The 24,873-nt window shown below is 37.6% G+C and overlaps 1 protein-coding gene across 1 annotated transcript in view; it reads left to right on the top strand.

Moving 5' to 3' along the window:
* Positions 1-24,873, top strand: part of ADAMTS19 (ADAM metallopeptidase with thrombospondin type 1 motif 19) — a 143,252-nt gene that overhangs the window by 116,077 nt on the left and 2,302 nt on the right. Inside the window, exons 19-22 of the mRNA XM_054178660.1 lie at positions 2,318-2,453; positions 4,646-4,850; positions 6,728-6,880; positions 23,172-23,349. Coding sequence (XP_054034635.1) covers positions 2,318-2,453; positions 4,646-4,850; positions 6,728-6,880; positions 23,172-23,349 — 672 coding nt within the window. The remainder of the gene's footprint in view (positions 1-2,317; positions 2,454-4,645; positions 4,851-6,727; positions 6,881-23,171; positions 23,350-24,873) is intronic.

Genomic DNA, 24,873 nt, shown 5'->3' with positions numbered 1-24,873 from the left:
CCCCAGTCTCAGGTCAAATGCATACAGTTATAACATGAGTTGAGGATGATCCAGAAACACACGGAACAAATATTACAACAGCAGATATTAGTATGTTGATGTGATTTTTTCCTATGTTTATGTTTATAAACCATAAAAAATGTGAATTTGGAAAAACAAAATAGTATTATGAAGACAAATATTGGAACATGAACAGTCTCACTGGTAGCAAAATCCCTTAAAACTGCTGTTTAGATGATGGTTATTCAAATAGATAATTACAGTGAAAAAACATTTCAGAGGTGTTTTAGTGAATACAGCCTCTAGAGATTAACCTTACAAAATTAATCAGCCTTACACTGGGAATACTGTATTGGTTTTTAATACCTGCATTTCCTGTTTATGACCTGGACAGTCATGATTGCTCTGGTTAGCAGTTCTGAAAACTGCTCTACACCTTGTGATTGAATAATTAGGCCTGGAAATATTTTGCTTTCTCATAGCAGCAGCATAAGGAACACAGTGTTCTAGTGCCTCTGACTCTCTAACACTTCTGGTGTCAAGGCACATTACTATAGTTTCCATAGACATGCATTTTGTGGTTAGGTCAGGTGTTTTGTACATAGTGCTAGTAGCATCCTCTGGTTCCTAGTAGTGCATTCTCAGTCATTTGGAATATTCATGATTTTTACAGTTTCCAGAATTATTTTTAGAATAATTTTAATACTGCCACAATCTTTCATGATTGCCCCAAATATTTCTGTAGTTACCTATCATCTGGAGAAGTCTTAAAATGCAGTATGTTCCTAATTTATTCTACATTAATGCTTAAATAAATATTTAAGTGTTTCACTGTAATGTTTATTTATTATATTTTTCTGTTGTAATTGGCCCTCATTTTATGTGTCTGAAACAGCTGAGGTAATACAACATTCCATAAAAGGTTTTTTTACTGCAGTTTGGTGTTTGATTTTGTTGTGTTTTGGGGTTGAGTTTGTTTGTTTGTTTGTTTTTTACTTTAGACAAAACCATTTTAACTGTTCTTTCAGTTCTTGGATTAAATATGAGATGATAATAAAATTAAATGCTGCAGTGTGTAACCTTTGTACAGAATTGTGTTTCGATTTTTAACAACAATATGTAAATGAATCTGGTTAAAGAATGTAACAGCTTTTGGTAGTTTTGCTTGAGTGCTTAAAGAATATATTAGGATGAAATTATTGATGAAGCTGTGTGGTTTCATGCACATTTACACATGTAACTGTTCTGCAACTTGCTGTGTTGGAGGAATGCTTTCTTTGTGTGGGAGAGAACATGAATACACAGATACATAGATAAATGCACAAAGAATTGTCAAACATTTCAAATGCTGTATATGATGGATTAGTTGCATGTACTTTCATGTGCACAAGAGCTGTGTAGAATGCCAGCTGTGGTCATGCAGATAACACACATTTGTAACCTAACTGCTCCATGCACAGGCACATTTTTGACTGATAGTGAGCAATGCCTGCTTAAGTCTGCCCTGGTCCTGCGCTCACCTTTTGTCAGTAAGCTTCCAAGGAGAAGCAGTTTTAAAGCATAACCATAGCAACAAACCTGTTTTCTACTAAGTCTCTAATTCAAGGATTGTTTATTTTAAATGAGACTCCAGTCTAATTGTAACTTACTCCTTGTGGCAGGTATTACATTAAATTCTGATGTCTAACGCAGCTTCAAGACAGACCAAGGTCCAACCAATTCAACAGGGCAAGGTTTCTGCACCGAACATGCACTCGGTCTTTGCAGGCAGTACCCAACTTGCTAAATGGCCCTGCATGTAGGCTATGTATGTGTCCTCCTCAGTTCAAGGGGAATAGTGTAGGCTCCTCACTGAAGGCTGCTTTTGCTGGTTGTCTTTAACCGAGTGCCACCAGATCTGCTAAACCACGGAGAACTACTAAGCTCAAGCAAGGCAGGGAAGCAGGACTTGTTGTTACTTTCCTTATTTCATATATTAATTTATAACCATGCTTTTCTAAGTGTTCTTCTGCAAGCTTTTCTCAACACTGATATCTCAGTGACAGAGAAAAAAAAGGTTATTCCAGTAAGGCTAAGCTTAGATTTGGCTTATGACTGATTACAGGAATAAAGCAGCAGAAATCAGTCAAGCAGTGGTGTGCAAAGACTGCATTAGAAAATCACATTGTTCCCCACAAACTTTTTCTCTCCTAGGCTTTCTGTTTATACAGGGTTTACAGTTCTGTCAGCCAAACTGTACATTTACCTTTATCTTTCCTTTTTTTAACAAAGCTGCATATTCACAGTTTCACCATATACCCGCTCTATTTTTTACTAGGAGAAAGAAAGACAACAGTCTCTTGCACAAAGATTATGAACAAGAATATCAGTCTTGTGGACAACAAGAAGTGCAAATACTTAACAAAACCTGAACCACAGATCCGCAAGTGCAATGAGCAGCCATGCCAGACCAGGTAATAGTTATTTGGTTAAATTAAACTGTAACATCTAGATAGAAAAATCATAAGAGCTATAAGAGATGACTGCAGTAAATACACACATCCAACAGGTAATAATGCAAAATACAGGGAAAATAGAAACACTGCCTGTTGTTTCTCCTGAGTTTAATGAAAAAGAGCCCTTAAGCACCATGCCTAAATCAGTTCTTATTCAATAAAGTGGCTCCTTACATTGTCCAGAAAGTGTTCTTACAGACTGTTGTGTACTATGAAGTTAAAATTTAAATGCTGTCTATATGGATGGATTAACTCTCGTGCTTTTAATTAATGATATATTTCAATGTTTTGTTCAGTCGAGACTTCAGCTCTGAGAGCTTTTAAGTGGTGAATAAATAAATTACTTAATCTGACTTTCTACACTTGAAGTTGTATCAGTGTAGAAAGCCACTTCTCTTTTTCCTTTAACTTTTTGTATGTAGCTCAAGAGGCAGAACTAGACTGTGAGGGTGGAATGGTGAAAGAAGTAGGAGGAGCTTTTATTCTCTGAATTTGACCCCAGGAGGCAGCTGCAGAATGGTGCACTGCAAACCCTACCCCATTTGATAGCCCTGCAGTCATGCCAGCAACTTGCTTCTTGCACTGGCTGGCCAGGCTGCTACAGTGACCTATTTCAGAGTTTGCCAGTCTTTTTCCATATGACAGATAAGAATTATGACTGGGGGAGTCCCCAGGTATTGCGAGGACTCAGATAAAGAGTCTGACATCTTTAAAGGGAGGGCAGAGCAGCTAACAATAGTTGGCTACCACCCTGTGGAGTAAGCATTTAGGTTTACTGCAGTCATCTGGATAAGTAGGTGGTATCTTCAAAAAAACAAAAACAACAACAACAACAAAACAGCAAAGTAAATAAAATGCAAGAAAGAAAGTATGCAAAATGAACCAGAAGTCATAGCTTTCTTGGAAAGGATGAAATACTGAAATTGATAAAATGCAAGGTATGGTACATTTTAAGTAAGACCTAACCACCAAGGTTTGGACTTCTGTAGACTAGAGCATTACACTTTGGAGAGTTTATGTGTATTTCATTATATACATTCTTGAGCAAATATTAAAATAATTTCATTAGCATCACTATACATTTAATAGATACAAATGGAATAGTCTGATCTTTTCCTGAGGCATTGTCAACTACAAATATTCTGTACTTTCCCCAGCTTATTAAGTGAAACATTTTAAATGTTGCTAATTGCCACTCAGAGATGCTGTGCTAAGAAATGTAGACGGATACTTAACCCTTAACATATAGCCAGTTTTCAATACAGTATTAACGATTTTTACAAAACAACTATTTTTGCTTTCAACAGAAAGTTCATTAGCATAACTAGTTGCTTGTTGATGGCACTTGAAGAAGTATCTTAAACTGTACTGCATTATTTTGACAGGCTGTGGTTTGTAAACCAAGTGTCTGTACTGATAATAAAAAAGCTCTGTTAAATGTTTTATTTTCTTACAATTAATGCATGACAGAAGGTTGAATAGCAATTTCCTACAAAATGCCCCTTGCTGTCTATGTCTCCTGGGTTGCACTTCTGTACTACCATTCTGCACCACATCAGCAGTGGTGATGTTTGATCTTTAAGGGCATGTGGCCACATTCTGAAGCTCCAGAACATTTTCAGAAAAATTACATTATAGAATGATTGTTCTCCAGGTAGGTGGGTTCTGCCTACATGCATCAGTCTTCTTTTCCCTGTGGTTTAAACCACACTACCTGAGTTAGGCTTTCATACTTGCTTTCATACTTGCTCCTGACTAATGGGCCTCTCACACAGGAGTGATTCTATCTTGCAACTAAACTTTCAAGGAATGCTGGATTTCACATGCATGGTATGCTCTTGACAGAGAGACCAATAGGCCAATCAGTGATCTGTCATCTTTAAAATGGATGTGCATTTTGGATCTTAATTGGGATTATTATGAGTACTCTGAAAACTTAGGGGCAATGGGCTGGGAAATGAAATTATATGAACATTACACTTTGTTTCATATGTTAGATGAATAAATAGTCCTTTAACAAAGTGAAGTTAAAAGGAGACAGAAAATATGCCAGTATGTCTTGGGTACTGATAAGTAAGAGAGTAAGATGATAAAATAGTGTTTTTCCCTTCCTGATTTTGTGTTACTGCATTGCCTGTATCTCTTTGCAGATGGATGATGACTGAGTGGACTCCATGTTCAAGGACATGTGGAAAAGGGACCCAGAACAGACAAGTAGCCTGCACACAGCAGCTCAGAAATGGGACCCTGATCAGAGCTAGGGAGAGGGATTGCCTTGGACCAAAGCCCACTTCAGCACAACGCTGTGAAGGCCAGGACTGCATGACTGTGTGGGAAGCAGGAGTCTGGTCTGAGGTGCTTCATTTTTTATACAAATAGCCCATAGTGCTTAGTTAATGCCTCAGTATTTTCTAGGAATAGGATTTTTTTCAGCAGCAAGTGGCACAGCTCAGACTAATGATTTTCACGATCATCATGCAATGATTTGGCAAAGGGATCAGGGACTAGGGAAATCAGCTGTGTAGAACTACTACTTTTTACCTAGTTAATGTCCTGGAACAGTCACGTTTTTCAGGCACGTATAATCAAGTATGTCCTGACTCTAGTAATAAGTGGGTAACAAGGGGTAAATGGAATTAAGGCTAGCACTTACCAACTACCAGACCTTGGGTTCAGAGTAGGAACATCTCTGACATACTTTTGTAGCAAGGAATGTTGATCAACAGATGGTTGCTGCCATTCTGCTTGAGAGAGGCTATGAGGAGAGCTGCTGTAAAGGATATTCCTTTTTCCATCTTCTCACTTCTTTTTCCAAGAACAAGCAGCAGTCAGAAGGGCTTGTAAATAACACAAATTTGCATATGTTGCATTCTGAAGCATTGCTGTAGAACACAAAGGCTATTCAAAAAGCTTTATTACTTTAAGGTCTTTTAATGTGCATGCCCATTTGACTTCTCTAAGCTATTACACTACTGAAAGTAACTGTGTGAAGGAAGAAGGGTGTTGTTATTACTGCTGCCTGGGCAAGCCAAAAGGGTTATTTGAAGCTTCTGTCTCCATTTGAAGACCAAATGCTATTCTTATTGCCAGAAGCTGTGCTACAGGTCCCTTTACTCTGGGTTCAAAATACAAGTCGCAGCTTCTGAACATCGATGCAGTCCCTTATGTGGGTTTGTCTGCTCAGCAGCACCCCTTAATCCCCAAGGAAGAAAGAACTAAGACATAGGGAATGTTTTCAGAGATGAAAAGCAGATGCCAAGGTAAAGATAAGAGAAGTAAAGAGCAGGAGTTTGGAACATATAGGGTTTATAATGCAAGGACTGATTGGGAGAGGAATGGTATTCATTTACAGGAATGTGAGAAAGAAACTCAGATTGCTCAGTTGTTTTACCTTACTTGAGAGATGAGAAATAAGTAAGTATGTTTTTGTTGGAAGCAATAAATATATTCTGAAGAGTGAGGTGTTTCCCATTGCCATTCCTACTATCACCATCATATTGGAAGCTAGCCATTGCTGCTTCCTGAAGTTATAAAAAGCTTGGCAAAGGAGAGTTTTGATCTGCAAGCAGTGGGATGATCAAAAGCAGTGATAATGTTTTGAGAAGGAAATGGCATAATTTTTGGCAGTCTAAGTGGTAACGATGGAAAAACCCCATAGATTACAACCTTTCATGCAACTGGAAGAGTTTTCACATGCTGTAAGAGCAGTGACTTCAAATTTTCAAATTCAGTTTAGATTCTTGCATAGTTTTTGAGTATTTTTTCTATTGTAACTTATTTCGCTCCCACAAAAAGTCTATTAGACACTAGTAGAGTTTTTCTGAAGTTGCTTTGTATCTCATGAACATTATTTAGATTTTCTTTCACTCTGTTTCCTTTCATTCATAGAACAAAGATATTCTAATGTTTTCAGTAGAACATTTCACATTCACTGCATCCAAATTTTTTCACGTTTTCTTTTCCAAAAACTTACCTTTTCCATAATCAAATAATTTTTTATCTATTTTTATATTTCTAGCTAAAAATACATCAATCATTCTGCCATATAAGAAATTTCTGTTCATTTCTTAGTTTTAACAAATTCAGTGTCTATGCAGTTGTAGATTGGAAGTCAGGAAATCACTGAAGACTTGAAATATTCATGTCAGCCTGGTTGAGGTCAATAGAAGAGGATAAAATGGGGTAACTATGACTTTTATAGAAACCAGAAAAAACCTCCTGTTTTCCAACAGTGCTCTGTAAAGTGTGGTAAGGGAGTACGTCATCGGACTGTGAGGTGCACCAATCCCCGCAAGAAATGTATTTTGTCCACAAGACCCAAAGAAGCAGAGGACTGTGAGGACTATTCCAAATGCTACATCTGGAGAATGGGAGACTGGTCTAAGGTGAGTCATCGTCCATAATAGCATAAAACATTTTGCAAGCTTTTGAAAGAATTGCTTTTATCAAAAGGGTAGTAGTCTCCCAGCTGAGGGAACAACATGACTACAAAAAATAACCTTAAACATCCACACTGAGACAGACCATAGTGTAAATAACCATCAGAAATGTGAAGAAAGTGAGATGAATCTTCAATATCATGCAAATGTGATATAAATTTACCATTGTCAGTAGACAGGCAAACAGCTCCTGAAACTGTACTTCACTCTAACCTCACAGTTTGCACATTTCATTAATTTGTGTTTGCACATTTTACTTTGGTTTGCAATAGGTTTCACCCTCCTACCTTATAAGGAAGTGCGAGCAGCCTTTGAAATTTCCACACATATCACATATTTAGGAATCCTCTCATACTGTCTGTTCTGAGCACATGGCATAGCTGTCATTACATTATTTCTTGGCATTTATGTTTTGGTTTTGCATAAGCCAAGTGGTAGCAGAAGATACTAGTTAGATTGGTGATTGACTGTTATGGGCCTGGGATCTTGAAACCCTCGTAGTTTTGTATCCCCAAAACATGCTGACATGCTGAAATACTGAAACTCAGCCTTGTCAAGGTTTTCTCTTGCCATATCAGAGACCACACTTTAGCAGAGACTGTAATCTTCCTTTAATTTTTTTCCCCTTACTTCTCTGCACATAACACTTCTACTTTCAGTCCCTTACATTATTGCAGCACTTTTTAACTTGCTTGTATGGAGAAGCATTTAATGTGTTTTCAGTTGTCTTTTGTGTGATGTAACAGCTGGAAACAATGACTAAAGCCAGCAGTATATGACTAGCCAGCCTTCCAAGAATGAGCAGCAAGTACTCTGTGGGCAACTAGTGTTCTGCTTGGGAGCTTCCATCTTATGATTATGGGGTACAATTTATCACTGTCTCATTACTATTTATTCCATATTCTTTATTTTTTTTCCACATTTAAATAATAAAGCATAGTGTCAAATGTTGGGGGGGTTTTGAAGTGGTGATCATTTAAAGTATTGGGAAATATTTTGGAACAGCCTTACAAAAAGTGGAAGATAGCCCCCTTGCACAACATAGTGTAAATGTTATTTTTTAAAAACAACAGAAACCACTAGCCTTCAGTAGCAGGGTTACTTTTTCAAGAACATATGTTTGGCAATAAAGTTTAGTACTTGCATTTCCATATCACAGAACCATGGTAAGTGCGTCTTTCAGCACTAAGCACAGCAGGGAGCAGACTATAGAGGAATGACCATCTGCTTTCTTAGTTGAAGCTGTCATTGAAATTGGGGTTGCTGAGGCCATGTGATGATGCTCAGACAGTTACACTGTGCACTGTGGAGAAAAAAAGAGGTTATTCTCCAATTCAGTATTTTTCACAAACATCCATGTCATAGATGAAAGTAAAAGAACTTACTTCTTCCTGTTTAAATTTTACTGACATTTTGTATGTTCTGCTTTCCTTCTACAGCCAAAGCTACAACACTGTCACTTAAATTGTACTTTAAACTTCAAAACTAGGAGATGAGGAAATATTTCACATGAAACTGACAAAAACTTTTGAGTAGTTAACATACAGCCTGACTGTGACTTGCACAGCTGAGATTTTCCAAGATTTATACCAAAAATAATTTCTCTGTAGAGACATGAGTTCAATTAAAATATACTTGGATTTCCTTTTTTTACTCCCTGTTACTATTCTGTTCCATTGCTAGAGTCCATAGCAACATGAAGTCATGGCATACATACTGTCTGTGATGGGGGAAACAAATGGAAAGCTCAGATAAATGTTAATCTCTGCTCTTTGTTCTAACTCAGACATTCAGCATAGCCTTCTTTGTTTAGTTTTTACTCTTGTTCTCAGTATTGACAGAAGGCTGTTCCTTTGAGCAGAGCCAAGTTCCCTTAACCTAATGCTAAGACTTGGAAATTTTAAATGATGCTTCTCACACATTGAAACAAGATGCTTAATGTGATTCTTCGACTGCCTTTGATGCTCCCCTTGAACTCCTAAGACATCATTTTAAACAAAGCTTAGATTACACTATTACTGAAAAGATAACATTATTAGTAATCATAGTAGTTCTGTAGTATTTATTTTTTTTAAAGGTACAGTCACATAAAGATCAAATCATTCTCCTGCTCAGTGTTTTAAAATAATAACATTGTAGTCAGGCAGGGGCAGGTTGTAGTCAGGCAGAGGTTGGTCTCTTCTCCCAGGCAACCAGGACCAGAACAAGAGGACACAGTCTCAGGCTGTGCCAGGGGAAGTTTAGGCTGGAGATAAGGAGGAAGTTTTACACAGAGAGAGTGATTGCCCATTGGAATGGGCTGCCCGAGGAGGTGGTGGGGTCGCTGTCGCTGGGGGTGTTCAGGACGAGGCTTGACAGGATGCTTGGTAGCATGGTTTACTTGATTAGGTGGTGTTGGATGATACGTTGGACACGATGATCTTGCAGGTCTCTTCCAACATGGTTTATTCTATTCTATTCTATTCTAACATGATCAAAGAAAATTTTGCTAGAATTTCAAGCTCCAATAGGTCAGTAAACACGTCAGTCATTCTAAAATTCTAACTTGATCTGAAAGTATGCTGCACAGCCCTGCCTGTATGCATGCTTAAACCATAGAGGGTCTCAAGTCAACAAGGTGGAGCAGTACCATTAACACTGCCGTTCTTAGCATCAGCTGGGTTCTTTGCCTGCCCTTGTGAAGAAAATTAGTACAATGACAAAGTAAGGAATAAAGGCTCAAACCTTTGGGAGCTTCTGGCACCTAGGAATTACTGGTTATATTGTCTTTTCCCAGTGAATGCTGTTCTTAAAATACTGAAATTAACAACATAAAAGTTACCTTCAGATGAGAAAAGCTCACAGCTACTAAAACACAAGCTAGGGTGAGGTGTAGTTCAGTCTTATTAGCAGCAGCACCCTTCACTAAACTCCCCATTGCCACCCATTTCAATGCTGCAGAAGGGCTCTGAGGAACTAATCATCTAAGCATAATCAAGTAGGCAGAGGATGGGCAAAATAAAATGCACATGAACTGCATGTTTGCAGCTATACCTGGTTTACTAGAGAATTTCACATCATTGTAGGAGTCATTCACCAAAAACTGCTTGAGTTTCAAAAGCACAGAATGCTCAAAGTACAGGTTTAGGGTGCTTTATGTAGGAGGGTGTGTATAGTTGTTTGGGCTTGGGATTTTTGTTGGTTTTTTTTCTATTTTTCCAGAATCTTCAGAACAGTGGTAGAATAAATGAAGCATGAGAGGCAGGATGCATTTTGGAAGAGAAAATAATTTAAAGAGTGGGTATGAAAATTACAATTAAAAGCTTAAGTTCGATATATTAGACCAGAAGACATTTTGGAGACATTCAGCACAGGATGATAGGATCAAACACTGGGCAAGAGAATAGAACTTAGGACCAGCTATTTGTAAGATGAAGAAATATAAAGTATGCCAAAGAAAATAATACTATTTAAGTTCTAAACAGACACAGTATGGAAGCTGGAAAGAGGATGTATTCTATAGAAACCAAAGAAGCAGCAAGAAGAAGCAGGGGCATTTTTAAATAGTATCTGTGTGTTAGATCAGAAATGCTGAGGAGTCAAATATGACATCTAGAATAATGGTCCCAGCAGTTGGGATGGAGTTCACTTTGTCCACAGCCTGAAGAAGTGAAAATGGGGAACAAACACAGCTTATTTTTTCTTTCTATTTTTTTCTTAGTGAGTCTGAAAGGACATCTTAATCAGTTGGTTTTTACACTAATGAGTCCCAGAGTTCATGGGCTATTCCAAATTACTTATTTAAGACAGTACCGGCAGTATCCTCTAGAAAGTTTGTGTATATTGAGGGGGAAGGGAGACAGAGTGAACCCAACAAGTCACAGAGAGATACCTGTATTGAGTGGTATAAAAAGCAGCTGTCAGTAGTGAGGACTGCTTCTCCTCTGTCACAATAAAGGAACATGAAGAACATGTGGAAATGGAGAGAGGAAAATATTTTTGCCCCAACTATTCAATAGCATGGGATCCAGCCTTTGAATGGTGTGCTTAAATATTTAAACAACCCTTACATTTCCATAGCAAGTAGATTCGACTGATTTAGCCTCCTTCAGTTAAAACCCATAGAAAATTGCTAATGTTACATTTTTGCTGACAATGAAACTAGCCTTGGTTTTATTCTTCCCCAAGAAAAACTGATAGCTTTTTTTAGATTCCAGGAATGGAACAGTGCTGGCCATGTGTCAAAATATGGACAAAGAAATTATGCAACTTTTGTGATATAACAGAATTCAAAATAATATTGGGCTCATGTTAGTACTTTTTATATTGACTTAATTATACAATTAAGTTTCCAGAAAACAAGACATGTCTTTGTTTCAGAAATGAAGTATGAGCAAATCATATGAAAATGTCAATATAATGAAATGAGAATGGGGAGGGGTTTTGTACATTTCTAATCAATCCTGTAATATTAACATCAAATTTTTCAGATTAAGGGTTTTTTATAGATCCATGTAGATTCCATTTGCATGGAATAAATCTAATGTTGTGTTAGTTTCTAGAAAAAACAAAACAAGTCCACCCTTCATAACAGGCAAAAGTGCTACTAAGACTGAAAATTACTCTAGAAATAGATACAACCCATTTTGCACACAAAATAACACATAAATGGGAAATACTGGTATCTCTATCAAACTTAGGTCTTTGCTAGTTTTCTGCTACAAGCCTCGTCAGGGTAAGAAAAGTTTGTGGGAATACCCGACTGAAATTGAAAAATAAATAAGGGTAGATACTGCGTTATCTCTTGAATTGCATTATCTGTAAATGGTGCCACATGTAAGAATGGTATGGGGAAAGGAGATTCACTTACACAGCCGTTGTTGTTGCCTGTCTGAGAAAGAAAAAAGTAGCACTCATGAGTTCATCAGTTCATGGGAATTGCTGAATAGCAGCAATGTCCTATATTCACTGCTTCACTATGTGTCTCGCAAAAATGCCTACCAGTGTTTCTTGAGGGCAACTGGGATCTTTGAACTATGAGTCTTCTGGAAGGCTAATGCATAATTCAGCAAGTAGGTAAATGACCCTTTACCATTAAAATCTTCACTCTGCTATGTAACCATTGCACTTTCAACTTTCTAACTGAATTAGCAGCATCCATATCCCAGAGTATCCTTCAGAATAAGCAGGAGAAGTAACATTAACCATCCCATCAATGTCCTTGTGCTGACACTAACTCTTGTTCAATCAGACTCAGTCTAGAAAGATAATTTGCAACAAAATTGCATACAGACTTCTATTTCACTGGGACTACACAGGCCGTCAGAATTTCAGTGTCCCAGGAGCTGTGCTGATTCTCTATTCAAAAAATACCATCACATAATATCATTAATAAGTAAGTAAAATAGGAACTAATGGAATTAGAAGTTCTATTTGACAGCAAAGGAGGGGACAAGAAAAAACAAAGAAGCAACTTCTGTTTCATGTTCTCAAAATTTCACTTTACTGCAATGAATATGTTGAGCGTGTACAGCCCATTCTGGATCTCCAGGCTTCTTAAAATAACTGACCACATACCTGAGCCTGCATTGTAAGACTGTATCAGTATACAAACTGGAAAACTCATATGAATTTTCATAGCTGGTCCCACGGTCTGGGGAACACCAACTCCTTGAGATTCGAACTTCCTACTTTATTGTCTTGTCAGAGTAGGCTTTTGCTGCATACTCATTTCTGTGATTCCTGTTTTATGTTCTTGCTATGCTTTTTGCATAGTGATACAAATTTGACACAATGTCACTGGTCTGTTCATTATAATGCCTAGATTCTTTTTCCTCTGATAGCTGACAAGTTATTCCAAAGTTGTCAATGTGTGCATGAGAATTGAATTTCATAGTCCAATGCTGAGACTCAGTCCGGTAGGCATTACTTTGCCTGGTGCTTCTCACAGCTCTTAAAACCCCAAAATTATTTCCATAGTGTCTTTGATTGTGTAAACTGCCAACATGTAATTCATTTAGCTAGTTCATTTGGGTCCTGTTAGAATTTGTGTAATCTTTCTGCTTCTGTGGGGTCTAATTCATTTTGATGTGTTGGAAAACTTTATTCCGTGTAATTTTTTATCCTATCTTTCATGCAGTTAATGTAGATAATGCTGTTTCATTCTTGTGATAATATTTTGTCACAAAGGTATTTATTGCTGCCTGGGTGCTTTCTGTTATTTTGTTGTAATCTGTGCAAGTCCCACTTTTCACTCTTTACTATTAGCTTGTAACTACTTACAAGATGAAAATATTTTAAAATGTAATTAATAACTAATTATTGAAAATTTAATTTTAAATAAGTATTTCAATTCAAAGTCTGTTATTTCTGACTGGCAAGACAGAAATAGAATAGCCACTTAATATTCTTGATGTACCAGTTTTAAAGAATTACAGGCAATATTACATACTCAAAAGCAGTGTAAGAAATGCATACTTTATCTGTGCAGTTTCAGGATGCTGTTCATAGATTTGTGCTCAATATCCATAGTTATCTCATCCTGTCACAGCACAAATACTCCAAATATTGTTGATATAAAACAGGGTTCATCCAAAAGTAATGTTAGTTTCTTGCTAAGTTTTCTCACAGCATCACAACAGTTCAGGTCAGCATTGTCTCCTGGGCACCCTCAGAAGAGTCATGCTTTTGAGTGTCCTCATTATGTATAGTGACATTTTTTAACTTCAGTATGGTTTCCTACTAATAAAGCACTTAAGAGTAATTTTCTGGAAGTCCACTTTATTCTAATGAAGAATGTATCTAGACATTTTAAAAAGTAACTGGTGAAAGTTTTATTGGTAGTTGTAAGTTATTTTTCTCCTTAATTTTTTTCTGTTTCTCATTCAAGGTTTTTATTTCAAAAATAATGACCCATATGTTGGATGATGGTATGGATGGTTGGATGGGCAGCCTGATCCAGGGCTCCAGCATCCAGCTCCAGCATCCCTGGTTCCAGTTTGTGCCCATTGCCCCTTGTCCTGGTACTGGGCACCACTGAGAAGAGTCAGCCCCCATCCTCTTGCCCCTCACAGTCTGCTTATCTCCAGGATAAAGAATTTGGGGGCAGGTGTTGATCTGTTGGAGAGTAGAGGGGCTTTGCAGAGGGACCTCGACAGGCTGGGCAAATGGGCAGAATCCAATGGCATGAGATTTAACACATCCAAGTGCCGGGTTCTGCACATTAGCCACAACAACCCCATGCAGTGCTACAGGCTGGGGTCAGAGTGGCTGGAGAGTGGCCAGGCAGAGAGGGACTTGGGGGTACTGGTCAATGGTACACTGAACATGAGCCTGCAGTGTGCCCAGGTGGCCAGGAGGGCCAATGGCATCCTGGTCTGCATCAGGAACAGCATGGCCAGCAGGAGCAGGGAGGGCATTCTGCCTCTGTACACTGCACTGGTCAGGGCACACCTTGAGTACTGTGTCCAGTTCTGGGCCCCTCAGTTTAAGAAAGATGTTGAGTTGCTGGAACATGTCCAGAGAAGGGTAACAAAGTTGGTGAGGGGTTTGCAGCACAAGCCCTATGAGGAGAGACTGAGGGAGCTGGGGTTGCTTACCCTGGAGAGGAGGAGACTCAGGGGTGATCTTATTGCTCTCTACAGCTACCTGAAGGGAGGTTGTAGACAGGTGGAGGTTGGTCTCTTCTCCCAGGCAACCAGCACCAGAACAAGAGGACACAGTCTCAGGCTGCACCAGGGGAGGTTCAGGCTGGAGGTTAGGAAGAAGTTCTACACAGAGAGAGTGATTGCCCATTGGAATGGGCTGCCCAGGGAGGTGGTGGAGTCACCATCATCGGAGGTGTTCAGGAGGAGATGTGATAGGATGCTTGGTTGCATGTTTTAGTTGACTAGGTGGGTTGGATGATAGGTTGGATGCGATGATCTTGAAGGTCTCTTCCAACCTGGTCTATTCTATTCTATTCTGTTTCAGCTAAAAATAAAATTCCTTAGGTTCAGTTTCCCTTAAAAACTCTCTTTCTTTATTGTTTTTGTTTAATATCTTTCATACTCATTTAGCTATTACCTACTACCACTTCAGATCTTCATCATCTAAAATTCAGTAGATACAGTGAATGGACATAAGAGATGAGCTCTTTCACTTATTTACCACATGACTAGAGACTAGACAAACGAGAATGCTACATAGCATGATGCTATTTAAAGATAATTAATTTTATATGGCACAAACTAGCTTTTTGACATATATTTATTTCAGAAAAAATAAATAGATAAAATAGTAGAAATTTATAAGAGAAATGTGGTTCTTGGAGGTTGGGTTTTTTCCTCCCTTCTATGACATTTTCTTTATGTCCTAAATGGAATTTTCATTAGAAATGCTGTAATCCTTTAATTACATTTTTGTGCTGATGAGCTGTGCATTTCCTTGAAAGGTTTAATACAAAGCAGCAGGGCCAGCATTAGGACAGATGCTAACATCACATTATATAATTAAAGGCAATAATTTTTTTTAAGCATTCATTTTCATCACCCCAAAATTATATACTCCTGATTCATTTCATTGGAAAGATTAAAGGTGATTATGAGGTCATCTGTGCTTGGTAGTTGAAATCAATGGTAAGTCATCTTCTGCCAAAACACTATGCAGGTATATCTCAGATATGAAAGTGTGACATATAGTAATGTCTTATTGATCAGTTAGCACTAATGACAATAATATATACAGGATGCTATATAAAGGTCATTTTACAAAGTGTTGACAGTATAACAGTGAGTCTAATCCTCTACATGTGAATCCTATCAGAGAGTTATAAGTTGCATCTGTACAACCAGTTTTATCACACAGGTCTAAAAATAATTGTGTCCTTTGGGTTGTTGTTTGTTGGTTGTTTTTTTTGTTTGTTTGTTTTCTGACATACAGCCTTAGGCAAATGTTTAGGATCTTTAAAATTAATAAAATGTCAATAAGGACACTGAAAACAAGCCATAGTTCTTTGAAAATGCTGCTGACTGGAGCTGCTCGTGTGCCTGGCACCTTCAACTCAGAATATCAGAACTACCACACATCTATTTTAGCAAGAAAACTAAGCTGAATATTTAGTTTCAGCTTTTTATTGGTATTACTTTTAGAAAATTTGAAGGAGAAATACAGTTTACAGAGCTGGAAATAATTTTATGATTGTCCTATATATCTACAAATTGTAACAGTCTTTGGTCAATTTAAAGAGCATATCACATTTAAGCTTAAGCAGAGATACACATTTTATTGGGGACCTAAGAAAAAGAGATATATCTCTGTACCTACTGTGGTGTTGCAGTTTTTGTCCATGAGAGAAAAAGTGCTCATATCTTCCTTGATTTGGGGGGAGGGGGGAGAGAAGGGAGGAAGGCGGGGAATTAGAGGCTGTAACACAGTCATGGGCTTATGGATCAAGACTCCAGGAAGTTTTTTCAGCTTAATGCTGAAGTTTAGTCTTCACTTAAAAGTTTTTGGGAACCTTAGTCCTAGTATTATTTGGAAAATAATACAATCATAATAACATTTCTGTTTGTGGAGGAAAGAAAAATCTCCACGACAAACACTTCTAAGTCAGTATAAAGCTGGTGGGAGAAGACAGCAGAAAAAAAAAAATTCCCTTCCCTTCTTCGCTTTTTCTGGGTCCAGGAGGAACCAAATCTGTAGTGTATTCCACACTAGAAAACTCTTTAGTCCTGCAAGAAATTCAGTTCAAGGGTCTTCTACCTGTTCCTTGCACAGTCTGGTAGGAAGTATATTTCAGCATCAGCCTTACATCAGATTCTTGTTCCACCAGACATTCTTCAAGCAAGCTTCCTAAATGAACTAATTGTTGTAACTATCTTAACAAAACAAGCTGGTTTTGTTGGGATTGTCAAGGTTTTTAAAACAAGAAGTGTGTGACTGTTTCATTAGTTTTCCCAAGAATGACACTGGGGAACGGAACCTGCCTATCAAACACCATTATTGATTCATAATAAATGGGTAATGATATCCTAAGTAACAGAGTTTTATATGCTGTCCTAGGAAAAAAATGGGGTTTGTTGTTTCACTATTAATCATATTAGACAAAATTCTATGCAATTTCTCTCCACCAATTTTGCTTGTAGACTTCAGTTGCTTCTTGTCTGGTTACCAAAGGTAGTTTTGCATTGTCTACGAAAGAACTGAATTGTTCTGCATGGAAAGCTAACAAGTTTGGTTTTGGTTTTGTTTGTTTGTTGCTTTTTGGTGTTTTTTGTTTTGTTTTGGGTTGGGTTTTTTTTTTTTTAATAAAATGAAAGCTAAAGGAAAGGTCCATCTTCTTGAGATGAGGCGAGGCGGATTTCCTCCATTGGAACACCATCCTTAGCCTAACTTATCAAAGGTGTGCTAAAGCTCATCTTTAAAAATCTTCCCTCTTTGCAACAGTTACACAGTGCTAACTCTTACTCAAGAAACAGGTCTCATAAAGAAAAACCAGAGAGGGAAAATGAATAGAAAAATAAAATAAATAAGGACAACTCAAAATTGCTAAACTTAGGAGAGACCAACACCAGATTATTTTCAGCTAAATTTAGCACAAGTGCTGAATTTTAAATTTGGCATTCACATACTGAGGTGTTGGGTGTGTCAGAAATGAGAGAAGCAGAAAAATCTTCCCAGAAATTATGCAGGGGAGAACTCAGACTCCATCTTAAGTTTTGATCCATTAGTTCCTCCTTTTTGTATTCGTTACAATATTCACAAACTCCTATAATATTTTTTTAAGTGCTTATATAAACTGCAGATTATTTCCTTTATTTGGGTAACCTTTCAGAATATTACTGAACTCAGTATAAAGTCTTTGTTGAAAACAAACACACCACTTTACCTACTACTTGCCTTCAAAACCAAACTTCATAAAAATACAAGATACGTGGAAAGATTGCAAGCATGTCAGCAAATGTGAATTTGATGTTGCTGAATCTGAGTATTTGCTGTCCTTGTTTCACGCCCACCTTATGAAAATGTTGAAACCGCTTAACTGCTGGAACTGAGGAACCTATACATAAATGATTAGGAATGCTCTACTAATAATTTCCAGTGGAACTCATCACTGAGTTTCCTTATGAGCACACTGCTCTCTGCTTTGAATGCTGCTTAGACTTGTAAGAACATTTTTACTGAACAATCCCTTTATTCATGAAAATAAATTGTCCAAGTTGGTGCTGCTAATATTGTCACAGATTGGTTTTTCATTGTGGATTCTGTCAGCCTCTGCAGTGACTGACTGTTGTCTTGGCAGAAAGATGCACTTTGACTATTACTGTCTGCCAGTGACAATTTTTCCCTTAATTTAGGAATTCCTACTTCTTATGAAGGCCAGCTGGAAGCAGCTAACCTATTACAGCACCTTTCTCAGTTGTTGGCCATGGGAATATGTATTCTCTCCAGAATGTATATCTTTGGCAGGGAACAGAAAGAAGGAACTTTGGGTAAAGACTGTTCACGCCAAGTGAAAGGATTGTTATATTTAACGCCTAGGTTTCTGTTCTTAAAATTATGTCTAAAAGAAGTTCAAAAGTAGGACAAAATTCAAACAGGGTAGATTTTATTTGAATACAAGAAAAACTTTTTCTTTTTTTTAAATAGCTGTTACCTATATTTATCCAGGAGATTTTTTGGTAATCTTTAACAGGAATGTTTTACATGTCTTGCTGCATGAACAATTTTACAGTACCTTTAGGACGGTGTCCAAAATGTACAGATTAACAGCCACATAAAAAAAAAATCTCTGGCTGCATAATAGAACACTTAGTCTAAACCTACAAACACAGTTGTCCTATGAGAATTTATTGCTATTCAGCTACATGCCCTTAAAGCATAGGTCATCTGAATAATCAGAAGTAAAATGTAATTAACCACCACTAAAGTAATTATGTGGAAGAGTGACATTTGAGAGGTGAAGGAGTTGGGAATAAGAAATGTAGTTCTTCATTCAGTAGTAATAAAAGCTGTGGGTTGAAATTAATCTGAAATATGCTGAATTGTTACAGTCACTATAGATTGGTTTGGAATGAACACTTTCTGTAGATTTTATATATTTAAGTTTATATTAATATATTTACATATAAAATGGAAAACCAGACATTTTGACAGATATATTGCTTTGGCTAGTATCTGCACATGTATATGTAGTAGAATGAGGGTCAGAGCTGTTCCTTTGAGTTGCCTCTAGCTGGTCTGAAGAAGTTGAAGTCTATTGAAATTGGAGGAAGTCCATACCTTTGCAGAATGGAGAAGAAAAATATTATGAATGCTTTGTGTCCTCCGATATTCAGTGACTGCTCTCACTCAAACCAGCAGTTGAATGATGTGTATGCAGCACAAATTCAAATTTCAGACCACTTCATGGAGACAAACAGAAATCCGTTCATCATTTCAACAACATCTGGCCTGTATCAGAAATAGCGTGGCCAGCAGCAGTAGGGAAATAATCATGCCCCTGTACTCAGCACTGGTAAGGCCACCTCTCAAATACCCTTTTTTTTTGGGCCCCTCACTACAAGAAGGACATTGGATTGCTGGAGTGTGTCCAGACAAGGGTAACAAAAATGGTGAAAGGTCTAGAGTACAAGTTTTCTGAGGAGTGGCTGAGGGAACTGGGAATGTTTAGTCTGGAGAAGAGAAGGCTGAAGGGATACCTCATTGCTCTCTATCTAAAATGAGTTTATAGCAAGGTGGGTGTTGGTCTGTTCTCCATAGTATCAAGTGATGATAGGAAATGGCCTCAGATTGTGCTAGGGGAGGTTTAGATTGGATATTAGGAAAAATTTCTTTACTGTAAAGAGTAGTCAGGCATCGGAATAGGTTGCCTAGGGAGGAGGTGGAGTCACCATCCCTGAAGGTGTTCAAAAAACATGTAGACATGGCACTTTGGGACATGGTTTAATGTCCATGGTGATGTTAAGTCAGCGATTGGATTTGACAATCTTAGAGGTCTTTTTGCAACCAAAACAAATTGATGATTCTATGATCTGTGTTGCCAGCAAATGCTCTGCTAAATGCCATACCTGAAATGTGATTTCCAGATTTCATACTATTTGGATATGAGATAATACAGATATGGTAAGAGATAATTTTTTTCTGGCTTCCAGTTAGTAGAAATCAGATACCACTGATGATGTCTGTACAGGGAAGAGCACAACTGGACTATCTATACTGGTTTGGAGAAGCCTCTGTGCTTGCAATCTAATCAACACAGGGTTTTAAAATTTTGGATTACAAATCAGTGTGGTAGCCCTGCCTCTTCACATTTTTTTCCTGAGCATCTTACAGGACTTAATAAAAGTTCTCAGTTTTGTAAAACAAGAATAAATAGAAGGTTACAAATCAGTACATTTCTCTGAAAAGAAATAAAAACAGAAGGCAAACTTCTTTATTTCTGTCTTTGCCATTTATTTCCTATGTGACATGAAACATTTTTATTTTCCTGTCCTTTAGGGATGGTTTCTTCCTCTAAAGTTTGAGTGTCAACAAGTAGGTCATGCAAGACTAAGATCAATTGTTTGCAAGATGTATACATCTTCGGATAGAAAATTATATTGTTATACTCCATAATGCTCTCTGAAATATCTCACAAAGGCCAGTAGTAGCTCACGTCATTAAAGGGATGTTAATTCACCAATTAAGACTGTAATGACAAAATCTTGCCAAATTCTTCATAGAAATTCAGGGCCTAAACACTTGAGTTCTGCTTGTTGTATATTGTCTCAGTTGCAGTCATGAGAAGCTTTCAGTCAGAGCTCATTTGATGTAGAGAAGATGTGATCGCTGACAGAATGCTCCCCAAAACAGCACCTGCATACATGAATTGTTACACATTATCAATTAGCAGATAAACTACTGGAGCCCACTGTGTCAGAAGAAGTCTAGTGTTTTCAAATCCCATTCTCCTCTAGTACTTCAGATGGCTAGGTAGCTTGTACTCATTTTAGGATAGCCAATGATTAAGGGCAGATGCATTAGTTTTAGGGCATTTTATGTACCAAATCCACCTATCTGTCCTGTTCTCCTCCTCTGTAGCTGATAGAAGAAGATACATGCATACTACACGCTTGCACATACTCTAACTTTGATTAATAAGTTCAAGTGTTTTACTGAAAAGAAGAAAATACAATACTCCATACAAAATAACTCTACCTTAAGATCATTGTTAATCTTTAATGATTACCTTATCTCATTACTTTTATCGTATTATATTACCTCCATCTTTCCTTCATTCATGGTATTTGGAGTTTTTTGTGTTGTTGGCTTTGTTGTTTTATTTGTTTTTATAATTTTCCTATTCCATTCTCTCACTTGCTGTTCCATTAAAATATGCCAGTGAAAGACATCTCTAAACTTACGGAGAGACAAATCCAAGAAGTAGCTTGGAATTTTGGCAAGAGTAAAATCAATGATCTGGCTACTTAGTGGTAATTAAATTGGAATATGTGATTATACATGTTTACCATGTACATGATGTTGGCCCTTACAGGAAGTCAGCAGCACAGGGAAAAAGCAGAGAATTCACAGGATCACAGGATATTACTTATGCAGTTTAAAAGCAGTATGTGGTGGCAGACTGCTACCTTAAAAAGACTTCAATACTAGCTACATTCCATTCTGTAAGAAACATTTGATCACATATGAAGTTGTGGTTGTTATCCGAATAGAAAATTACGTATTCATACTCCAATATCTTTGCAAGAAAGCATATCTGATTAACCGTGCAATAAATTATAGTTCTTTATTGATTTCATGTAGTTATTCCTGATACACATTGCTATGAACAAAATCAAAGTCCACTTGCTGCTGTTACAGAATGCCAGTGTTTGATTCCATGTCATTACATGCTGAAGTGTGCTTTGGCCCTTGTTCAGTCTCTTGTGAAAACACCTTTTCTTGATGTTTCTTGAGGCCAAAAGACATGAGTCTCACTTCTCCTCATGTGTAAGCCCTCTATTTTCTACATGACATGTGTAAATCTTTCCTGCAAGTAGCAGTGTTAAAAATGTCACTCAAAAGCATACAGAAAACAAGACTGAAGGATAGAAATCCTATAGTGTTTCCCACACTAATTTTTTTTTTCTTTCTTTGCAAAAAAGTGTACTTCTCCAGCTCCATCTTGAGGGAGGGTGTTTGGGAAACCTTTTTTGTTATAGCACCCTCTGCTTGGCTTACTCATGTCAATATTTTTTCTGCTGCTTGAAGCCTCTTGAAGAAAAGTATACTGAATATTTATGTAATTTAAATTTTGTAGAATAAAAATATTTTCAGGATTATGTGGATTGTAGGGGCAATTTTCAACCTTACCCGTGCTCTTATCATTCATTGCAAGAAACTTACTAATATTTGTAAATGTCCTTTGTAGAAAATTGCTCTAAACTTAATTAAATCTGTGGGAACTTGAGTGAAAGTCATTAGCAGGTAGGAGCAAATCACAATTTCTTTCTTAATTATAGCTAACGCTATAGAACATATGTCAATGTACACAAAAGTAATTCAAGCCCTATGAGACTTTGTTTACAAAAAGACAGTAAATGGGAAGGTGTGTATTTTGTTGATTTGGTATAGGTTTTGTATGCATTCATCCAGCATTACCTAAGTTTTCATTCCAGTGTATTTCAGTGATAGAAGTAGAACGTTAGTCATTGCCGTGCCTGGCTCTTTTATTTTGTCATCTCATTCTTTGTGGCAACAAGCTGATTAAAGTCTGATTAAAGACCAGGGGCAGGTTGTCTGGTCTTGTGTTTCATTTGTGGGACACACATGTAAACTTGCACAGACAGGAGGCATACACTCTGCTCAGTAGGAAGAGCACTTTTGCACTTTTGTGCACATTGGCTTAATTAAAAATGACTTCTCTCTGTCAGTGTTTGTGAGCATTTTCTCTTTTTTACATTACTTTCACCTCTAATAAGAGTAAAATGTGACACAGATGCAGGAGAACAGCCCCTGCTCCCTTCAGGACCATTGATGTATTTTAGTTCTATCCCAGGATCAACAAAATTGACCCTGCCAGCAACAAGACGCTGGAAGCAGTCCTTCAAGAAATATTGCCAGTGTATTTGTGCTTTTTAAAATTTATTTTCATTTAGCTAACAGAATGAAAAGCAGACATCTTGGAATGCAGACAACTGAAGGAGCAGCCACTGACTTCACCTGGACTAGGATTTGATCTTCATGTTTACAGACAAAAATAGCTTTCCAGTGAATGTGTGTCTTCTGTGTGTTCCAGTGCTCCGTCACCTGTGGCAAAGGGATGCAGTCCCGGGTCATCCAGTGCATGCACAAGATCACGGGAAGGCATGGAAATGAATGCTTTTCCTCAGAAAAGCCTGCAGCATACAGACCTTGTCATCTCCATCCATGCAATGAGAAAATTAATGTTAATACAATAACATCACCTAGGTTAGGTAAGCAGTCAAAGTGACATGTTTCTGCTGGAAATCTTCTTTCCCTCCCATTTTAAAACCAGAGGGCTAGCACTCAGGAGATGTAAATTCTATGCAGGTACTCATGTCTCTACCTCAGTTTCCCAATGTGTACATCACAGAGACTACCTCAGAAGGGTGAAGGGTTTGGTTGTCCAAGGAAGGACCATATTATAGGACTGTGTGATATTATAGACCAAAATCATCCTAGATGAAAACACATTTATATTAGAGATGTACAATATGTCTTTGTCCACTCAATTTTATCAAAATTTTCTAAAGTAAGAAAAGACTTTGTTTTCTGTTTTAAAGATCTACAAACTATGTTATTGTGATACATGTAAATTCAAGGAGGTCCTTATTCATTCCTAGGATGCAAGCAGCTCTTTTCACCTGTATTTGGTTTAAATGCTTGCAATCTATGCCTGAGGGACTTTTTGGGGTGTCAGGTAGTGATAGGACTAGGGGGGATGGAAAAAAATATAGAAATGGGTAGATTCAGGTTGGATATTAGGAAGAAGTTCTTCACCATGGGGGTGGTGAGATGCTGGAACCGGTTGCCCAGGGAGGTGGTAGATACCTCATCCCTGGAGCTTTTTAAGGCCAGGCTGGATGTGGCTCTGGGCAACTTGTTCAAGTGTGAGGCATCCCTGCCCATGGCAGTGAGGTTGGAACTAGATGATCCTTGAGGGCCCTTCCAACCCTAACAATTCTATGATTCTATGAAATTTGCTATTCCTGGCCAATGCCTTAAAGAAATCTTGTTACTGGGCAACTACCGAACTGTTAGTTCTGTTAATTGTTATTTCCTCATGGATTGTTTGATGATGCTCTTATCAGTAAGTCCCCAAATCATTCATCTGTTTCTTGAGAATGACTAGAGGGTATTCAAAGGCTTGCTGTAATACAGCATACCCTTTCTAGATTATTTACATGAAAAGCAAGTTTAACATTGCAGGCTGTATGTAATCCTTCCTGTAAGTTAGTGAAGGACATGTCTTTGAAGTTTTTAACCCTTAAACATTTCCATGTAGTAGTCACTATTTCAGTTTGATGGATGAGATGGCAGCTGTTGCTTATGGTCACAAATGTCACTATTAAAAGGTTGTCTTCCTTTGTTGAACTGATCTGTCAAAAGCAAGAGGCCACTTTCCTTCTGGTGAGGTACAAGTACCTCGGTATCACAGAGTAAAGTGAATCACAGTATTTCAATATATTGACCATTTTGGCCTCCAATTTCACTCCTGTTATGCGATATATATCCTCTGGATTTGGGAGCAGGGCTAGTGGAAACTGATGTGGATTCCATAATCTCTACTCTTTCAAAAATATGCTCTGTTTCTCTTACCCTTCTCTTAAAAAAAGAAAACTCTTATCTTCTGTGAGATTGACTTTTTTTTTTTTCCTCCAGGTCAGTGTTTATGACAACTTTTGTATGATTTCTGTTTCTTGTGCCCTGGTTTTCACTGTTTTTCCCTATTAATTCCCTGCATGCACTACAACTTG

Source organism: Dryobates pubescens, chromosome Z (assembly GCF_014839835.1).
Source record: "Dryobates pubescens isolate bDryPub1 chromosome Z, bDryPub1.pri, whole genome shotgun sequence".
In the NCBI taxonomy this organism is placed as follows: Eukaryota; Metazoa; Chordata; class Aves; order Piciformes; family Picidae; genus Dryobates; species Dryobates pubescens.
Note: the sequence above shows the minus strand (reverse complement) of the source record. Positions and strands in the feature narration are given on the sequence as shown.